The 15,900-nt window shown below is 42.0% G+C and overlaps 1 protein-coding gene across 1 annotated transcript in view; it reads left to right on the top strand.

Moving 5' to 3' along the window:
• Positions 1 to 15,900, top strand: part of csmd2 (CUB and Sushi multiple domains 2) — a 778,395-nt gene that overhangs the window by 248,740 nt on the left and 513,755 nt on the right. Inside the window, exon 16 of the mRNA XM_070898713.1 lies at positions 621 to 809. Coding sequence (XP_070754814.1) covers positions 621 to 809 — 189 coding nt within the window. The remainder of the gene's footprint in view (positions 1 to 620; positions 810 to 15,900) is intronic.

Raw genomic sequence — 15,900 nt, 5'->3', positions numbered from 1 at the left:
GCTTCCGCGGAAAAGAAAATCGCCAAAAAAACCCACAAAAACATTCCAATATTTTGCTCACTCCACATAAAGATAAATTGCAAAAATTAAAGAACAAAAAACAATCACACTCACTTCATTTAGTCATTCCGTCTCTCACCACCGCAGGAACAGCTCGGACCACCCGCTTCCCAGGAGGTTCCACTACAGCGCGCTACGAGGTCAGCGTGAAATAAAAATCATTGCGCTGTGGAAACCGCAGGTGTTGCACACCGGCTCGATGCTCCCGGGTGATGCTGTTCAATGCTGCCGGCATTGGCACACTGAATGTGCCGAGCGGTGCGAATGCTGGCACTCGCGGCTCCGAATCCTTTAGCGCCCCTGTCCCGACCCTTTCCAGGGGCGCTGAGCGAATTAATTACTACCCTATTGTGTTGGTCTTTTCTGGAATACTTTAGTTTGAACAGTTTAAACAACAGTCCACACATGAGCCTCCCATTGCTGTACAAATCTCCCACTTCCTTATTGTGTGCATGCCATTTGAAATAATGGTTCCATAATTTGCTCGTTCTAGTTCAACCGTTTTCAGCCCAGTGATCTTCTCCTTCCTTAAAACAGTGACAATTTTGTGCTTTCTCCAGAACATGATTTGGAGCCTTGTGATGATCCCGGTATCCCACCGTTCAGCAGCAGAAGTGGCCTCCGATTTGGAGTTGGAGATACGCTGACTTTTTCGTGTTTCCCGGGCTATAGACTGGAAGGTGTGTTCCGGATAACCTGCCTTGGAGGTAGACGGCGTGTCTGGAGTTCGCCTCTTCCAAGGTGTGTTGGTAGGTGGTCGTGTGCTTTCATTTCACTTGGGCTTAAATTTCAACACAAGTTAGGAGCTGTGCAAAGACCTGAACCAATGCATTCTTGTCAAGTTATTTTTTTTTTACAGAAAGTAAAGCGTGAACTGTTGTAGTTTGATTAACATTAAACAACAGTCACAACAGCGAGTGCTTACAATTTTCCCCATTGATTATTGAAACGGCCTCTGGTAGTGATGCCTTGAAGGCTCTATATTTTACTGCACCAGTGCTCTGTACCATGGGGGGGGGGGGGGCGGGGTGCTAGAATGCGGTCCTGCACTCCTAAATTTCTTATATCAATCTAGATTTGTGCCATATGGTGCGGGGGGGCGGGGGGGCGGGCGGGTGGTTGAAGGAGAGATGGGACTAGAAGAAATTTAATGGTGGTTATAAACTTCTCAACGGGTAGAGGGGAAGAAAACCTACATGGTATGTCATGCTGGCTTTTGTCCGACACTAATTAAGGGCTAACATTGCCCAAAGGCTGGTAAGCAGATCCTCTGCTCCCATCTCAACTGGGGGCAGCATGGCTTGGGGCACCTTGAAGAATCAGAGAGAAACTTAGCATTTTTTTAAAGTTTAAAAAAAAATCGCCATTTGTTTTATTCTTTGCACGTTCCTATCTGAAATGGTATATTTTGTTCTGAGTGTTGGTAATAACAGAAAAATAGATGTGATGGAATTGGTGAGCAAAACAGCAATGAACAACATTTATTGCCAGTGACAGTTTTGCTCACACCCTGAAAAGGGTAATGATGAAAAAAACTTACCTTGTTATTGAATTTGAGGATGGGCTCAATTTTCCCCAAAGCTGTTTTTTGGCGTACTTGAGTTACGCCCATTTTTTTGGGCCCCAAGTACGCCAAAAAAAATCATCCTATCTTCCCTGTTTGAATTCTTCATTTTGATGCCGCCTAGTCTGTCGTTTAGTTTTGGGGGTGGAGCCCAAGATCTGTGCCAAAAAAATTGTGCTGCCTCGGTAACCAGGGACACAATGTGAGCTGAAGCTGGAATGTGAAAGATACAGCCAGTTCACAGCAACCTGCACAAGCACATTAAACATTGCAGCAACTTATCTCCATTCAATTATTAAAGTCTAATGACAAAAGTCTATATCCCTCTCTGCGCCAACCGCCCCCCGCACAGTGCCGGTCCCCGCTCCGATCCCAGGTCGAATGGCTTCCCCCCTCCCAGTCCCCGCACCTATTCCTGGCCAAGTGGCCTCCTGGTCCCGGTCCCCGCACCTATCCCAGGCCGAATAGCCTCCTGATGCCGGTCCCCGCTCCCATCCCTGGCCCAACAGCTTCCTCCCTCCCGGTCCCCGCTCCTAACTATGCCCAAAAGGCTTCCCTCGCTCTCTCCCACTCTCCCCTCTCTGCTGCTGCTGTCTGGGGCCTGGAACTGCATCTGCTGCACTGATTTACTTACCTGCACCAATTTTCTTACCTCACCAGAAGGTTTTTCCACAGAGGCCATATACACCATCTTAAGAAGAATTGGAGTAAATCGAAGCTCAAATGGCCAGAATTGGCACGGGTGGCAGGTTACGCCCCCATGACACAAAAAAAACTAACCTAAAAAAATCGTAACTAACTGAGTTATGCTAGTGCACATTGATTGGGGAAACTTGTATTTTTTAACTTAGGCCAAAAAACCGGCGCAAATCACTGGGAAAAATTGAGCCCATTAAATTGTCACTCTCCCAATAAATATAAATCTCTCCTTTAGTTCGTTGATCAACAATATTTTCAGATTGTACGAATGCCATTGCAAAGGACTTCCAAGAAGAGCAAAGAAAGCAATGTGGACCTATTCCAATGCAATTTATGACTGTAGTAATAGTGAATCTGAAAAGAAGCAAGCAGATCTGTTCATACAGATCAGACAGTTCAGATTTTTGATTTGGGTTGGGTTTTGCAGAAGGCATGTTGGTGTTCAGCAGAGATGTACAAAAGGGAAACATACTGCATTATTCTGAAGTTTAATATATTCCCACCAAAAAATATTTAAACTAGAAACCAAATGGAAATTAAGAATAAAAATACAATAGGGTAATTAGGTGTGTTAAAGGAAGTGATGTGCCAAGAAACAAAGGAATGTCTAAGAGCCTCATAGTCAGGATTGCTATCATACTAATAGACAGATTTATGTTAACTTAAGGATCATAAATTAGTTACTGAAGCTTGAAGGTTCCATATGGGAAAAGGTCCATAATGGGGACTTGGTTAAAGGCTGAAGATGGATATGAATTTCACATGATTTGCCTCAGATATTTAGAGGAAATTAACAACTGATAGGACTGCTGATAAGAGAAGAAATCAAAATATATTCTTTAATGTGAGACAAGGTGAGAAATAAATCTGAGTGAGTGTAAACTTGAGGCCTAGGTCAATGACTTCATGTCATTGGTGAAAATAAAACACAAAGCCCAGGAAAAGAAATCCTTCCTCTAATTCTGCCCTCCTGAGCCTCCCTGATTATAATCGCTCAACCATTGGTGGCTGTGCCTTCTGTTGCCTAGGCCCCAAGCTTTGGAATTCCCTGCCTAAACCTCTCTGCCTCTCTATCTCTCTTTCCTCCTTCAAGACGCTCCTTAAAACATACCTCTTTTACCAAGCTTTTGGTCACCTGCACTAATTTCTACTTATGCGGCTCGGTGCCAAACTGTTTTATCTCATGAAACTCCTGTGAAGAGCCTTGGGATGTTTCACTACGCTAAAGGCGGCATATAAATACAAGTTGATGTTGTTGCTTCTTTTTAGTGGGGGTGGGGAGATAGAAAAATTAATACATATGTTCTTTTCAATAATGCACTGTCCAAACGCAACACTCATTGTAAAAGCAGATAATAGCACCCCTGCTTAACAGTACCTCACGACAGTGAAGCAGCAGATGGGTATGGAAGACAGATACAATCATCCAGATATTGAATTAGACTTGCTTTCATAGCCCTGGCAAGAAATTAAACTTTTAACCTCCTGTAACAAAAGGCTTTCTTTTTAATGTGTATAAAATAAATACAAGCAACATTCTTCCAAATAAGGGCTAAAAAGGTGACCGCATTCTGTACTTCAAAGATGATTTGTTTCTTCTGTGAAATGAGATTAAATCACATTTCAAAGTGGCCACGACAGTTTTCAGGCGATCTACCAGTTCCTGTGTCCTGTATGTAATAATTGGTTTTCCTGGATACGTGTTACAGGTCCAGTCAGCTGCATGGCACTGGTGTTTGTCCACATCATTGTATGAAGCAAGGCTGCAGTGTGGGTTTGCTTGTGATTGTGGTTATTGAGAATATTTGACCGGCGTGCGAGAAAGTAGACAATATTCTGTCTCAAATGTACTAAATGCCATCCTGCTGTATCTTTCTTAATATTGCTGAAGTTCATTTGTTTTCCTACTTCCAAGATTAAATGGATAAAAGCTGGACCAAAGCGCTGCATAAGCAAGCAGCTTAAGTATTTTGTGTGAAACTCGCTAGCTGAGGTGTACAACTCAAGATGTTAAGCTAGTACTAAAATACTGAACAAAGATCTGTTTGCTGTGGCAGCAATCAGGGTGACGCTGGTTTCATTCTGAAAGACCCTTCTATTTGCTAAAGTCTGTGTAAAGAAGAGTTTCCCCCACTATTTTCCCTATTTTCTTGTCAAAAGTTCATGCCTCAGCCTCATGATCATCTTTTTGGGAAGTGGAATTGTTGCTGGACATTAGTATAGATGTTGCCAACGCCACACGGCTAAACCTACCATGAGGTACACTGAGCATTGTGGGAACCTTTGCAAATGTTTAGGGAACGAAAAGAAATAAAGACTTGCATTTATATAGCGCCTTTCACGACCACCAGATGTCCCATAGTGCTTTACAGACAATGGAGTACTTTTGGAGTGTAGTCACTGTTGTAATGTGGGAAACGCGGCAGCCAAATAGTGCCCAGCAAGCTCTCACAAACAGCAATGTGATAATGACCAGATGATCTGTTTTTGTTATGTTGATTGAGAGATAAATATTGGCCAGGACGCCGGGGATAACTCCCCTGCTATTCTTCAAATTAATGCCATGGGATCTTTTATATCCATCTGAGGGAGCAGACGGGGCCTCGGTTTAACATCTGAAAGAAGAGATGTTAAACCGATGCATCTCCGACAGTGCAGCACTCCCTCAGCACTGTACTGGAGTGTCAGCTTAGATTTATGTGCTCAAGTCCCTGGAGTGGGACTTGAACCCACCACTTTCTGACTCCGAGGCAAGTGTGCTACCCACTGAGCCACAGCTGACACAGTCACGATGTGATTGGATCGTATTTGACTGTAAACAAAAATTACATGTATCTGGACACAGAAAGAATTCACGTGTAAGAGTAGGTTGTCACACTAAACTCAATAGAACATCCTAGCTGAGCAGATGTTACTTCTGTTCTCTACTTCATCATGTTTTCCTGGCAAAACATGACAGTGCAGTGAAAAACAACATTCTCCTGATGGTGCAAAGAAAGTATAAAGTCCCTGTGACACATATAATGGGGAGCATCCTCACTGTACAGACGTAACTGCTACATTGACTAGATCCTTGCACAAAGTCCAACATGGTGTCTGAAAGGTGTCACCCAACTTCCCAGGGGAACGTGAGGCATCCTTTTTCCTCACTGAATAAACAGACATAAGAGGAAACTAGTACATCAGTGGAGAAAATATTATTCATTAATGACCTAAAAACCTTGCTTGCGACTTTGCCATCCACAAGTCGTATGGTACTTTCCTTCTACAACCCGATCACAAGATTGTTATCCTCCGTTAAATTTACTGTTAAGCTGAACCATCTGCATTGAAGGAATCATTATAATGTTTTATTTCAAAGTACAGCATATTTTGTTATCAAAAGATAGTGGTCAGTTTTAAAGGGACATTTTCCCCATGAAAGAAAATGGTGCAAGTAATTTAAATTAGATCCAGTTGTTGATACTCAGAGACTAGAGGGAGCCTATTTCTAAAGTATATATGTTTATTACAGCTATAAAAGAAACTACACGACAAGAAGTAAAGAAGTTAAAATCCCACAGTTATGCTTATAACTCAGTGAATAAGATGTTGAGATACAATCTGCCAAGGTTTCGAGGTGATCAGACTCGGATTGTCTTGCCTTCATTTCAGCGTGTCCAATTCTTCTCCAGAAACATTATAAAAATCTAGGCTTTATATCCCCCTTTATATACGTTATTCTTGTGCCCCTGGGGGCACCTCATCAATCATGTTCTTTGTCACTAGCCTAGTCAGCCACCTGTTTTTACTACTTCATCCTAAATAAGATACAATACCTGACCACTGACCCTCCATGCCTCCCTAAAACCATCCTGTAAACATATGATTCAAAAGGAGGAATGGGTACCTCCTTCTGTGGAATGCTCCAGGGACAGACTGACTAGACAAGGATTCAAACTTTAGCTGTCTAATTGTTAATGATACAATGGAAAGGCTGCATGGTTCTTCTGGCTTTCTCCTTCCACTGACTTAAAAAGGTTGGCCAAGCAATTTTTCATGAAAACGTATTGGCTCGGATTTTGCGGTGGGTAGGGTGGCATACTCTCAGAGTACGCCATGATACTGCCATTAAAATCTACCGCACGTTCGGGATTTCAGCGCATGTGCTAAATCCCAAATGGGCTGACAGACCATGCGCTCCGCTTCCGAAATCCTTATTGCTGGTGCAGAGTTGGGCTAATTTCCTACCAACTACCCAGCAATTGCGTACAGCGATGTTATGGCTAGTGGAAACAGGCGCAGGGCCAGTTTCCACAGCGTAAAGGGATACCCGGGATGAAAATAAATGCTTTAAAAAAAATTAAATGACTTAAAAGCTTTAATGAGAAGCAATGCCAGAGTATGTTAAAGTTGTAGGTTTTAAAAAAAAAAATCAAAACTTTCTAATTGTGCACAGTATTTGTTTAGCAGTGGGAATTATGAATAATAAATTGGATTCCCACAATAAAAATTAAATCTGATTGTATTTTAAAGGGGCTGTAGTAATGAAGTAGTGGCGTAATTTAAATGAATGAATGACAAACTATTTTCTGATTGGAGGACCAGGCCTACGTGATCCCAGGTACGTTTCTGCACAGGCTGTGCCCCTGGGATCTGTGGGCCATTACGCTGCCCTCTGACTCGCAGCGAGCAACGTTTCACAGGAGGGTCGCCATCAGGCAGGTGCGTATTCTTTTCGCAGGTTGGCGACGTACTCCACCAAACACAATCTTTGGCCCATTGCTTCAAAGCAGAGCCTTGTGCTCAAAAAAAATAACTGACTTCTTTCACTGTAGTGTCCTGTGTCGCTGTGCGGTAGTTGTGTTGTTGTACGTGCAGTTTGCGGTTGCCCAGGAATGAAACACTCTTCAAATATTGCTATATTCCTATATTACTATGCTTCAAATTGATTAATCATAATTCCTGTGGTGCTGGTTAATCACACTTGTCTTGGAAGGAAAGGGCTTGTCAGCATGCACGCAAAGGCAAAATGACAAGGCTGAAGCGTTTGCAACTATCATCAGCTAGAAGTGCCGAGTGGATAATCCATCCTCCTCCTGAGGTCCCCACCATCACAGAAGCTAATCTTCCGTCAGTTCGATTCACTCCACGTGATATCAATAAACAGCTAAGCGCACTGGATGCAGCAAAGGCTATGGGCCCTGACAACATCCCGGCTGTCGTGCTGAAAACTTGTGCTCTGAACTAGCTGCGCCTCTAGCAAAGCTGTTCCAGTACAGCTACAACACTGGCATCCACCCGACAATGTGGAAAACTACCCAGGTATGTTCTGCCCACAAAATGCAGGACAAAGCCAATCCAGCCAATTACCGCCCCAACACTCTACTCTCAATCACCAGCAAAATGATGGAAGGTGTCATCAACAGTGCTATCAAACGGCACTTACTCACCAATAACCTGCTCACCGATGCTCAGTTTGGGTTACGCCAGGACCACTCAGGTCCAGACCACATTACGGCCTTGATCCACACATGGACAAAAGAGCTGAATTCCAGTGGTGAGGTGTGAGTGACTGCCCTGACATCAAGGCAGCATTTGACTGAGTGTGGCATCAAAGAGCACTAGCAAAATTGAAGTCAATGGGAATCAGGGGAAGAACTCTCCACTGGCTAGAGTCATACCTAGTACAAAGGAAGACGGTTGTGGTTGTTGGATGTCAATCATCTCAGCCCCAGGACATCACTGCAGGAGGTCCCTAGGGTGGTATCCTTGGCCCAACCATCTTCAGTTGCTTCATCAATGACCTTTCCTCCATCATAAGGTCAGAAGTGGGGATGTTTGCTGATGATTGCATGATGTTCCATTCCATTTGCAATTCCTCAGATAATGAAGCAGTCTGTGTCAGTAAGCAGCAAGAACTGGATGACATTCAGGCTTGGGCTGATAAGTAGCAAGTTACATTCGCGCCACACAAGTGTCAGGCAACGACTATCTCCAACAAGGGAGCAACTAACCACCATCCCTTGACATTCAATGGCATTACCATCGCCAAATCTCTCACCATCAACATCCTGAGGGCCACCATTGTCCAGAAACTTAACTGGACCAGCCACATAAATACTGTGGCTACAAACTTGGATCAGAGGCTGGGTATTCTGCGGCAAGTGTCTCACCTCCTGACTCCCCAAAGTTTTTCCACCATCTACAAGTTAGGAATGCAAAGGAATACACTCCACTTGCCTGGATGAGTGTAGCTCCAACAACACTCAAGAGGCTCGACACCAAAGCAGCCGACTTGATTGGCACCCCATCCATCACCTTAAACATTCACTCCCTCCACCACCAGCACACCGTGGCTGCAGTGTGTATCATCTAGAAGATGCACTGCAGCAACTCGCCAAGGCTTCTTCGACAGTATTTCCCAAAGCCACGACCTCCATCACCTGGAAGGTTAAGGGCAGCAGGTGCATGAGGAGGCCATCACCTCCAAGTCACACACCATCCTGGCTTGGAAAAATATTGCCGTTCTGTCATCGCCGCTGGGTCAAAATCCTGGAACTCCCTCCCTAACAGCACTGTGGGATCGCCTTCACCACGCGGACTGCAGCGGTTCAAGAAAGCAGCTCACCACCACTTTCTCAAGAGCAATTAGAGATGGGCAATAAATGCTGGCCATGCCAGCGATGCCCACATCCCTGGAACAAATAAAAAAACTACCAGAGGATATCTGTTTAGCAAATGTCCTGTGACATTGCTCACAATGACTTGTTTTATACTGTAGTGGGGTCATGCCATGTAACAGAAAATGTATTATCACTGATTTAGGTTCCTTTGGACATATAATTCCATGATTCTGTGCATTTTACCATGAAAGATGTCAATGATTGGTTTTGATTATTATATGTTCCTCCATATAGGTATTAAAATGTTAACTTGCATAAAAACACATTCATGGAGATAGTAGATAACATGTAGCAGCTTGGAGGTAGATATCTGAGGTTTAACAGTAGAAACATAGAAATTTACAGCGCAGAAGGAGGCCATTTCGGCCCATTGTGTCTGTGCCGGACGACAAAGGGCCACATGGCCCTTCATCAGCAGCCCTAAAGGTTACATACAAACCTATGAACAATGATGGAAAGGCAAAGAGCACCCAGCCCAACCATTCCACCCCACACCACTGCAACACCCCTTAAATTAAAAACATTCTGCACTCCACCCCATCCGGAGCTATGTGATCTCCTGGGAGAGGCAAAAACCAGATAAAAACTCAGGCCAATTTAGGGAGAAAAAATCTGGGAAAATTCCTCTCCGACCCATCCAGGCGAATGAAACTAGTCCAGAAGATCACCCTGGCTGTATTCTATTCCCTGCAGTTCTTGCCATTATATCTGCGCCGACCAACAAAAGGTCATCCAGTCTAATCCAAATTACCAGCTCTCGGTCCATAACCCTAAGTGCCCATCCAACCATCTCTTAAAACCATCTCTTAAACCATCCACCACTCTTCCAGGCAGCGAGCTCCAGATCTCCACAACCCTCTGCGTAAAGAAGTCCCCCCTCAAATCCCCTCTAAACCTTCCACCAACCACCTTAAAACTATGCCCCCTCTTAATAGCCCACTCCATCAATGGAAATAGACCCTTATTATCCACTATGTTCAAGCCCCTCAATATTTTGTACACCTCGATGAGGTCTTCTCTCAACCTCCTCTCTTCCAATGAGAACAAACCCAGCCTATCCAATCTGTCTTCATAAATAAGATTCTCCATTCCAGGCAGCATCCTAGTAAATTACCTCGGCACCCTCTCTAGTGCAATCAAGTCCTTCCTGTAATATGGCGACCAGAACTGTGCGCAGTATTCCAACTGTGGCCTAACCAAAGCATTATACAATTAAGCATAGCTTCCGTGCTCTTATATTCTATGCCTTGGCCAATAAAGGCAAGCATTCCATATGCCTTCTTAACCACCTTATCCACCTGGCTTGCTACTTTCAGGGATCTGTGGACAAGCGCTCCAAGGTCCTTTTGTTCATCTACACTCTTAAGTGGCCTACCGAGTAATGTGTGTACCCTTTCCTTATTAATCCGCCAAAAGTGCACCACCTCATACTTCTCTGAATTAAATTCCATTTGCCACTGCTCTGCCCATCTGGCCAGTAGATTGATATCCTCCTGCAGCCCATGACTTTCCTCTTCATTGTCAACCACACAGACAATTTTAGTGTCGTGTGCAAACTTCTTAATCATACTCCCTATATTCAAATCTAAATCGTTGATATAAACCACAAAAAGGAAGAGACCCAGTACTGAGCCATGCAGAGCCCCACTGGAAACATCCTTCCAGTCACAAAAACATCCATCAATCATTACCCTTTGCTTCCTACCTCCAAGCCAATTTTGGATCCAACTTGCCACTTTGCCCTGGATCCCATGGGCTTTAACCTTCATAACCAGTCTACCATGAGGGACCTTATCAAAAGCCTTGCTAAAGTCCATATATGCTACATCGTACGCACTACCCTCATCGACCCTCTTGGTTACCTCCTCAAAAAATTCAATCAAGTTAATCAAACACGATCTTCCCTTAACAAATCCGTGCTGACTGTCCCTAATTAACCCTTGCCTATCCAAATGCAGATTTATCCTGTCTTTCAGGATTTTTTCCAATAATTTTCCCACCTCTGACGTTAGGCTGACAGGCCTGTAATTACTCGGCCTATCCCTTTTTCCCTTCTTAAACAAGGGTACTACATTAGCAGTCCTCCAATCCTCCGGCACCATGTCCATATCCAAAGAGGACTGGAAAATGATGGTCAAGGCCTCTGCTATTTCCTCTTTTACTTTGCTCAACAACCTGGGATGCAATCCATCCAGGCTGGGGGACATATCTACTTTCAAAGCTGCTAAACCCTTTAATACTTCCTCTCTCACTATATTTATTTCATCCAGAATATCACACTCCTCCACAATAGCAGTATCTGCATTACCTCTTTCCTTTGTGAAAACAGATGCAAAGTATTCGTTAAGAACCCTACCAACAACACTCACAGATTACCCTCATGGTCTCTAATAGGCCCTACCCTTTCCTTAGTAAGAGTTACCCTCTTACTCTTAATATATTTGTAGAACATCTTAGGGTTTTCCTTAATTTTATTGGCCAAGAATTTCTTGTGCTCTCTCTTAGCATTTCTAATATCCTTTTTAATTTTGCCTCTTAACTTTCTATATTCCTCTAAAGATTCTAAAGTATTTAGCCGTTGATATGTGACATAAGCGTCCCTTTTTTTCTTAATCCTTTCCTGTAAGTCCCTAGACATCCAGGGGACTCTAGAATTATTTTTCCCAGCCTTTTTCTTTAAGGGCACATGTTTGGCCTGAATCTTTCAGATCTCCTCCTTAAATGCCTCCCATGTTCCGACACTGATTTACCCACAAGTAGCTGTTTCCAGTCCACTGTGGCCAAATCACTCCTTAACTTAGCAAAATGAGCTTTTCCCCAATTTGGAACTTTTAATCCAGGCCTATTCTTGTCCTTATCCATAACCAACTTAAATCTGACTGAATTATGGTCACTGGTATCCAAATGCTCCCCCATTAATACCCATTCAACCTGCCCAGCTTCATTCCCCAAAACTAAATCCAAAACCGCCCCCTCTCATGTTGGGCTTGCTACATAATGACTAAAAAAGTTCTCTTGAATGCATTTCAAGAATTCCGCATCCTCTATACCCTTCACACTAAATTTGTCTCAATCAATATTTAGATTGTAGTCAGGAGGGGTCATGGAATTTAGGAACAGTTATGAGGCTTATTGGTCTTTTGTACTATTGAGGGTGGTTCTAAGAGACTGTGTAGGATGAAACTGGAGTGTGTTGACCAATGGACTGGGAGAACTGAGAGTGGAGTCTCTGGATCTGCGATCGTGGGAGGAGATCCAGTTAACTTAGAGTGCTTAGGTGATCTGTGTGTGTGGCGGTTGTGGGGGGTGGGGTGGTGTTGGAGGGTGGTTGCCTTGATCTGGGCGCATTGAGGTTGACAAGATGGTCGGGCAGTATCGTAGTCGTGGGGGGTGGTGTGGGTGCTTGGTGGTTAGTTTCTTTTCAGGTTCATATCCCATTTATCTCTCAATCTTCCTTTTCATCCACTGAAAAGGGAAAAATTGTCAGCTATACATGAAGCCAAATTAAAGAGGTTTCCACTGTTTCGGCTTCAACCGTGCATTAGTAGCAAAAATGTCAAGTGCTTTTGTGGATAGTTGGCTTTCTCTGAGGTCAAATTTAAAATGGTTTGATTCAACATTATATAAATGTAAACAATCATGAAGAAAGATATTGGGCCATAATTTTGTGTCAAAATATTGTTGATTAGTGTGCATCACTAAAGCTAATAGAAAACCAAGGCTTTTGAGATGGGTTGAAGCCTTGAAGTAAAAACATTAATGAAGCTTTTAATACCGTTTTATGGGTGAATTTCATCATCTTATTTTGAAATATGTTTTTTTCTTTAATCTGCTTAAAATTTTATTTGGGATATTGGGAAATTTCAGTTACTGAAAAAAATAGTGGATGAAAGACTTGGAATATATTTACAATAGTTTTAATGGTCTGCCTTGTCTTTAATTGGTGGGTTCTCCTGACTAGTCATTCAGGAAGTGTGATTTTCATAATTCTTTTCTAGTTGATCATAGTTTTATAAGAATATAAAAACATAAGAAATAGGAGCAGGAGTAGGCCATATGGCCCCTTGAGCCTGCCCCACGATTTAATACGATTATGGCTGATCCGATCATGGACTCAGGTCCACTTCCCATAACCCCTTATTCCCTTATCGGTTAAGAAACTGTCTATTTCTGTCTTGAATTTATTCAATGTCCCAGCTTCCACAGCTCTCTGAGGCAGCGAATTCCACAGATTTACAACCCTCTGTGAGAAGAAATTCCTCCTAATTTTTCTAGCCATTTTCCTTGCTTTTGATTAGTACATTTCATATCCCTTGAATTCTGATTTTCTGCTGTATTACTTTGAATGAATCAGAAAAAAGGAAGTATTGTAGGAAAAACAAGAAAGACTTTTCATATATATATATATATATATATAGTATCTTTTACTTTTAGTTCGATTAATGTAATTAACAGGGCAGTTTGTAAAAGAGGAAAAATTATCCTGATAAAATGATGGGCCTGTTAAAATTCCAATGGAAAGGAACTGAATATTGCAGGTGGAATTAAGACAAGGCAAAAAGTGGATAGCAAAGAGTTAATCTGTCTCATGTTAGAAGGTTAACATTTAGGTATGTGAATTTGTGCGATGAGAAGGTCGATTGTCATTCTTTCGGTGGAATTTTGCTGTAGGTAATCTATACTCCTTATCCACTGATTTCCTCTTCCTCAAAGTCAAAATTGCATCACCTTTTAGATTTAAGCTGGAACGGCAGATCTTTATCCAGAATCCTTTGAAAGAATCAATAGTGCCTCCACGAGATAACAAATTATTCCACAGGTCTGCGAACCCTGTGTGAGAAGAAGCTCCTTGTCCTAATTTTGAAAGCATGTCCTGTGAATATACCTTTTGTTTACGGCTCAGAGAATTGCAATTTGATTCACTCATTATTTCGAATCAGCCAAATCGCATCGCCTCTCACTTTTTATAAATTTAACTCCATTCATCTGCCTTCGAAGCACAAGGCATTATGCTCTTAGTTATAAACCTGATATTACCAAATTTATTTCACACTGTCAGGTGTAATGTTCTGTTCTTTGGATCTGTGTAAGCATTTCAGCATCATCTTAAATAAAACAAGGGACAGGCCAGCTCCAGAATGATTTCAGTTTTTGAGATTTGTCGCAGTTCCTTGTTAGTTTAGTTGATTGCATGAGGATTGTACGTTACAGTAAAATCAGAAATGTATCAGTAACAGATAATAAAATTAAGCTTGAGAAATTTTTAATTAAACACCATCCATTAAATATACTCAAAAGGACCTTAATTATTTACCTGGATGAGCAGAATGCAATCTATAATTAACTGGAACATTCTGCAACTGAAGCAATCAATTCATAGGCAGTCCCTCGGAATCGAGGAAGACTTGCTTCCACTCCTGAAGTGAGTTCTTTGGTGGCTGAACAGTCTAATACGAGAGCCACAGACTCTGTCACAGGTGGGACAGATAGTCGTTGAGGGAAGGGGTGGGTGGGACTGGTTTGCCACACGCTCTTTCCACTGAAATTAGCTTTATAGTAAATAACACACTACAATTTAGCTTATTGCTATATTTACCACAAATACAGGTAAGTGTTGTATTGCATTGCTAAAACGATTTTAGTTAACAAAGAGACCTTTTTATACTTTATATGTGTTTCTATGTTTTATATTTACAGTAATAGCAAAGTTTAAGTGCTCAAAGTGAGCATTTTGAAAAGTGTATGTAACTTTGTGATGAAAGGTTACTGACCTGAAACATTAACTGTTTCTCGCTCTCCATGGATGCTGCCTAACCTGCTGAGTATTTCCAGCATTTTATGTTTATATTTCCGATTTTCAGCATCCGCAATATTTGCCTTTGTAACTTCATGGTGTTTGTCTGTAAGGGCAAGTCTGCAAAAAAATTAGCTTCAAAATTGTCACAGTTTTTTAATAATATTTTGCAAATTGCAGTGAATGTTCATTCAAAGTGTTATTAAACTTTGGATGAAAGGAAACAATATATAGCTCTCTTCATTCCCCAAAACAATTGCTGCTATTTGGAACACAATCCCAGCAGGACGACAGTCAATGGAATATTAACCTCTTACCAGAAGAAAGGATTTGGGCACATTGTAAAGGGGATTTATGTTGAAGGTAGTAAGGTAAAGTGTTTTCTTTAATGTTGATCCTCAACAGATTTGTTGGATGATATTTGTGTTTGTCGATGTGAGGGATACCCATTCTGGAAGATTAAATATTTCCCCATTTTTGCTCTCAACTGTACAACAAACATGCTCAGTCAGGTGTAGCACAGATGAGATACAGAATACAGTTCCATTTATTCTCTGTCCAATAATGTGTTTCACCCCAATCTCAGAAGGGTATTCTTACTGCATCATGTTCCTATTTTCAACTGCTATACCTGCAGAACTGAACAAGAGTGTCAACTTGGAGCAGTTTATTATTTCATCTTACGTCTCTACAAACTAGGCTGAGATGGTCAAAACTAAGTTGGGATCCTTACAGCAGATCCAAATATTTCTCTGCTCATCCCCAATTTTCACCCAAACTCTACTCAAGGTGTTGAGTGAGGCAGGATACTGTTGCATGGAGATTGCACCAAAGTACCCATTTCTCTTGTAAGTCTACCAATATATTGTTGGACAGTGTCACAATACAGGATTTGTTTTGTCCTTTTTCTAACAAAGGATTTGGAAAGAGTTGCATTGAAGGGTTGTGTTTTAAAGCAAAAGCTTTAATCAAAAAAGGCACTGAGATAAAAGGTGGTTAAATTGATCATTTTCCCTGGAGTGTAGGCAATATGCAATTCATTAGCTTGTCTCAGTAATGTATGAACATCCCCTCATCTATTTTATTGGCAGCTCCCACACCCCAGGTGCTCAACATGT

Source organism: Pristiophorus japonicus, chromosome 14 (assembly GCF_044704955.1).
Source record: "Pristiophorus japonicus isolate sPriJap1 chromosome 14, sPriJap1.hap1, whole genome shotgun sequence".
In the NCBI taxonomy this organism is placed as follows: domain Eukaryota; kingdom Metazoa; phylum Chordata; class Chondrichthyes; family Pristiophoridae; genus Pristiophorus; species Pristiophorus japonicus.
The sequence above is the reverse complement of the archived record's forward strand: the minus strand, read 5'-3'. Positions and strand labels throughout refer to the sequence as shown.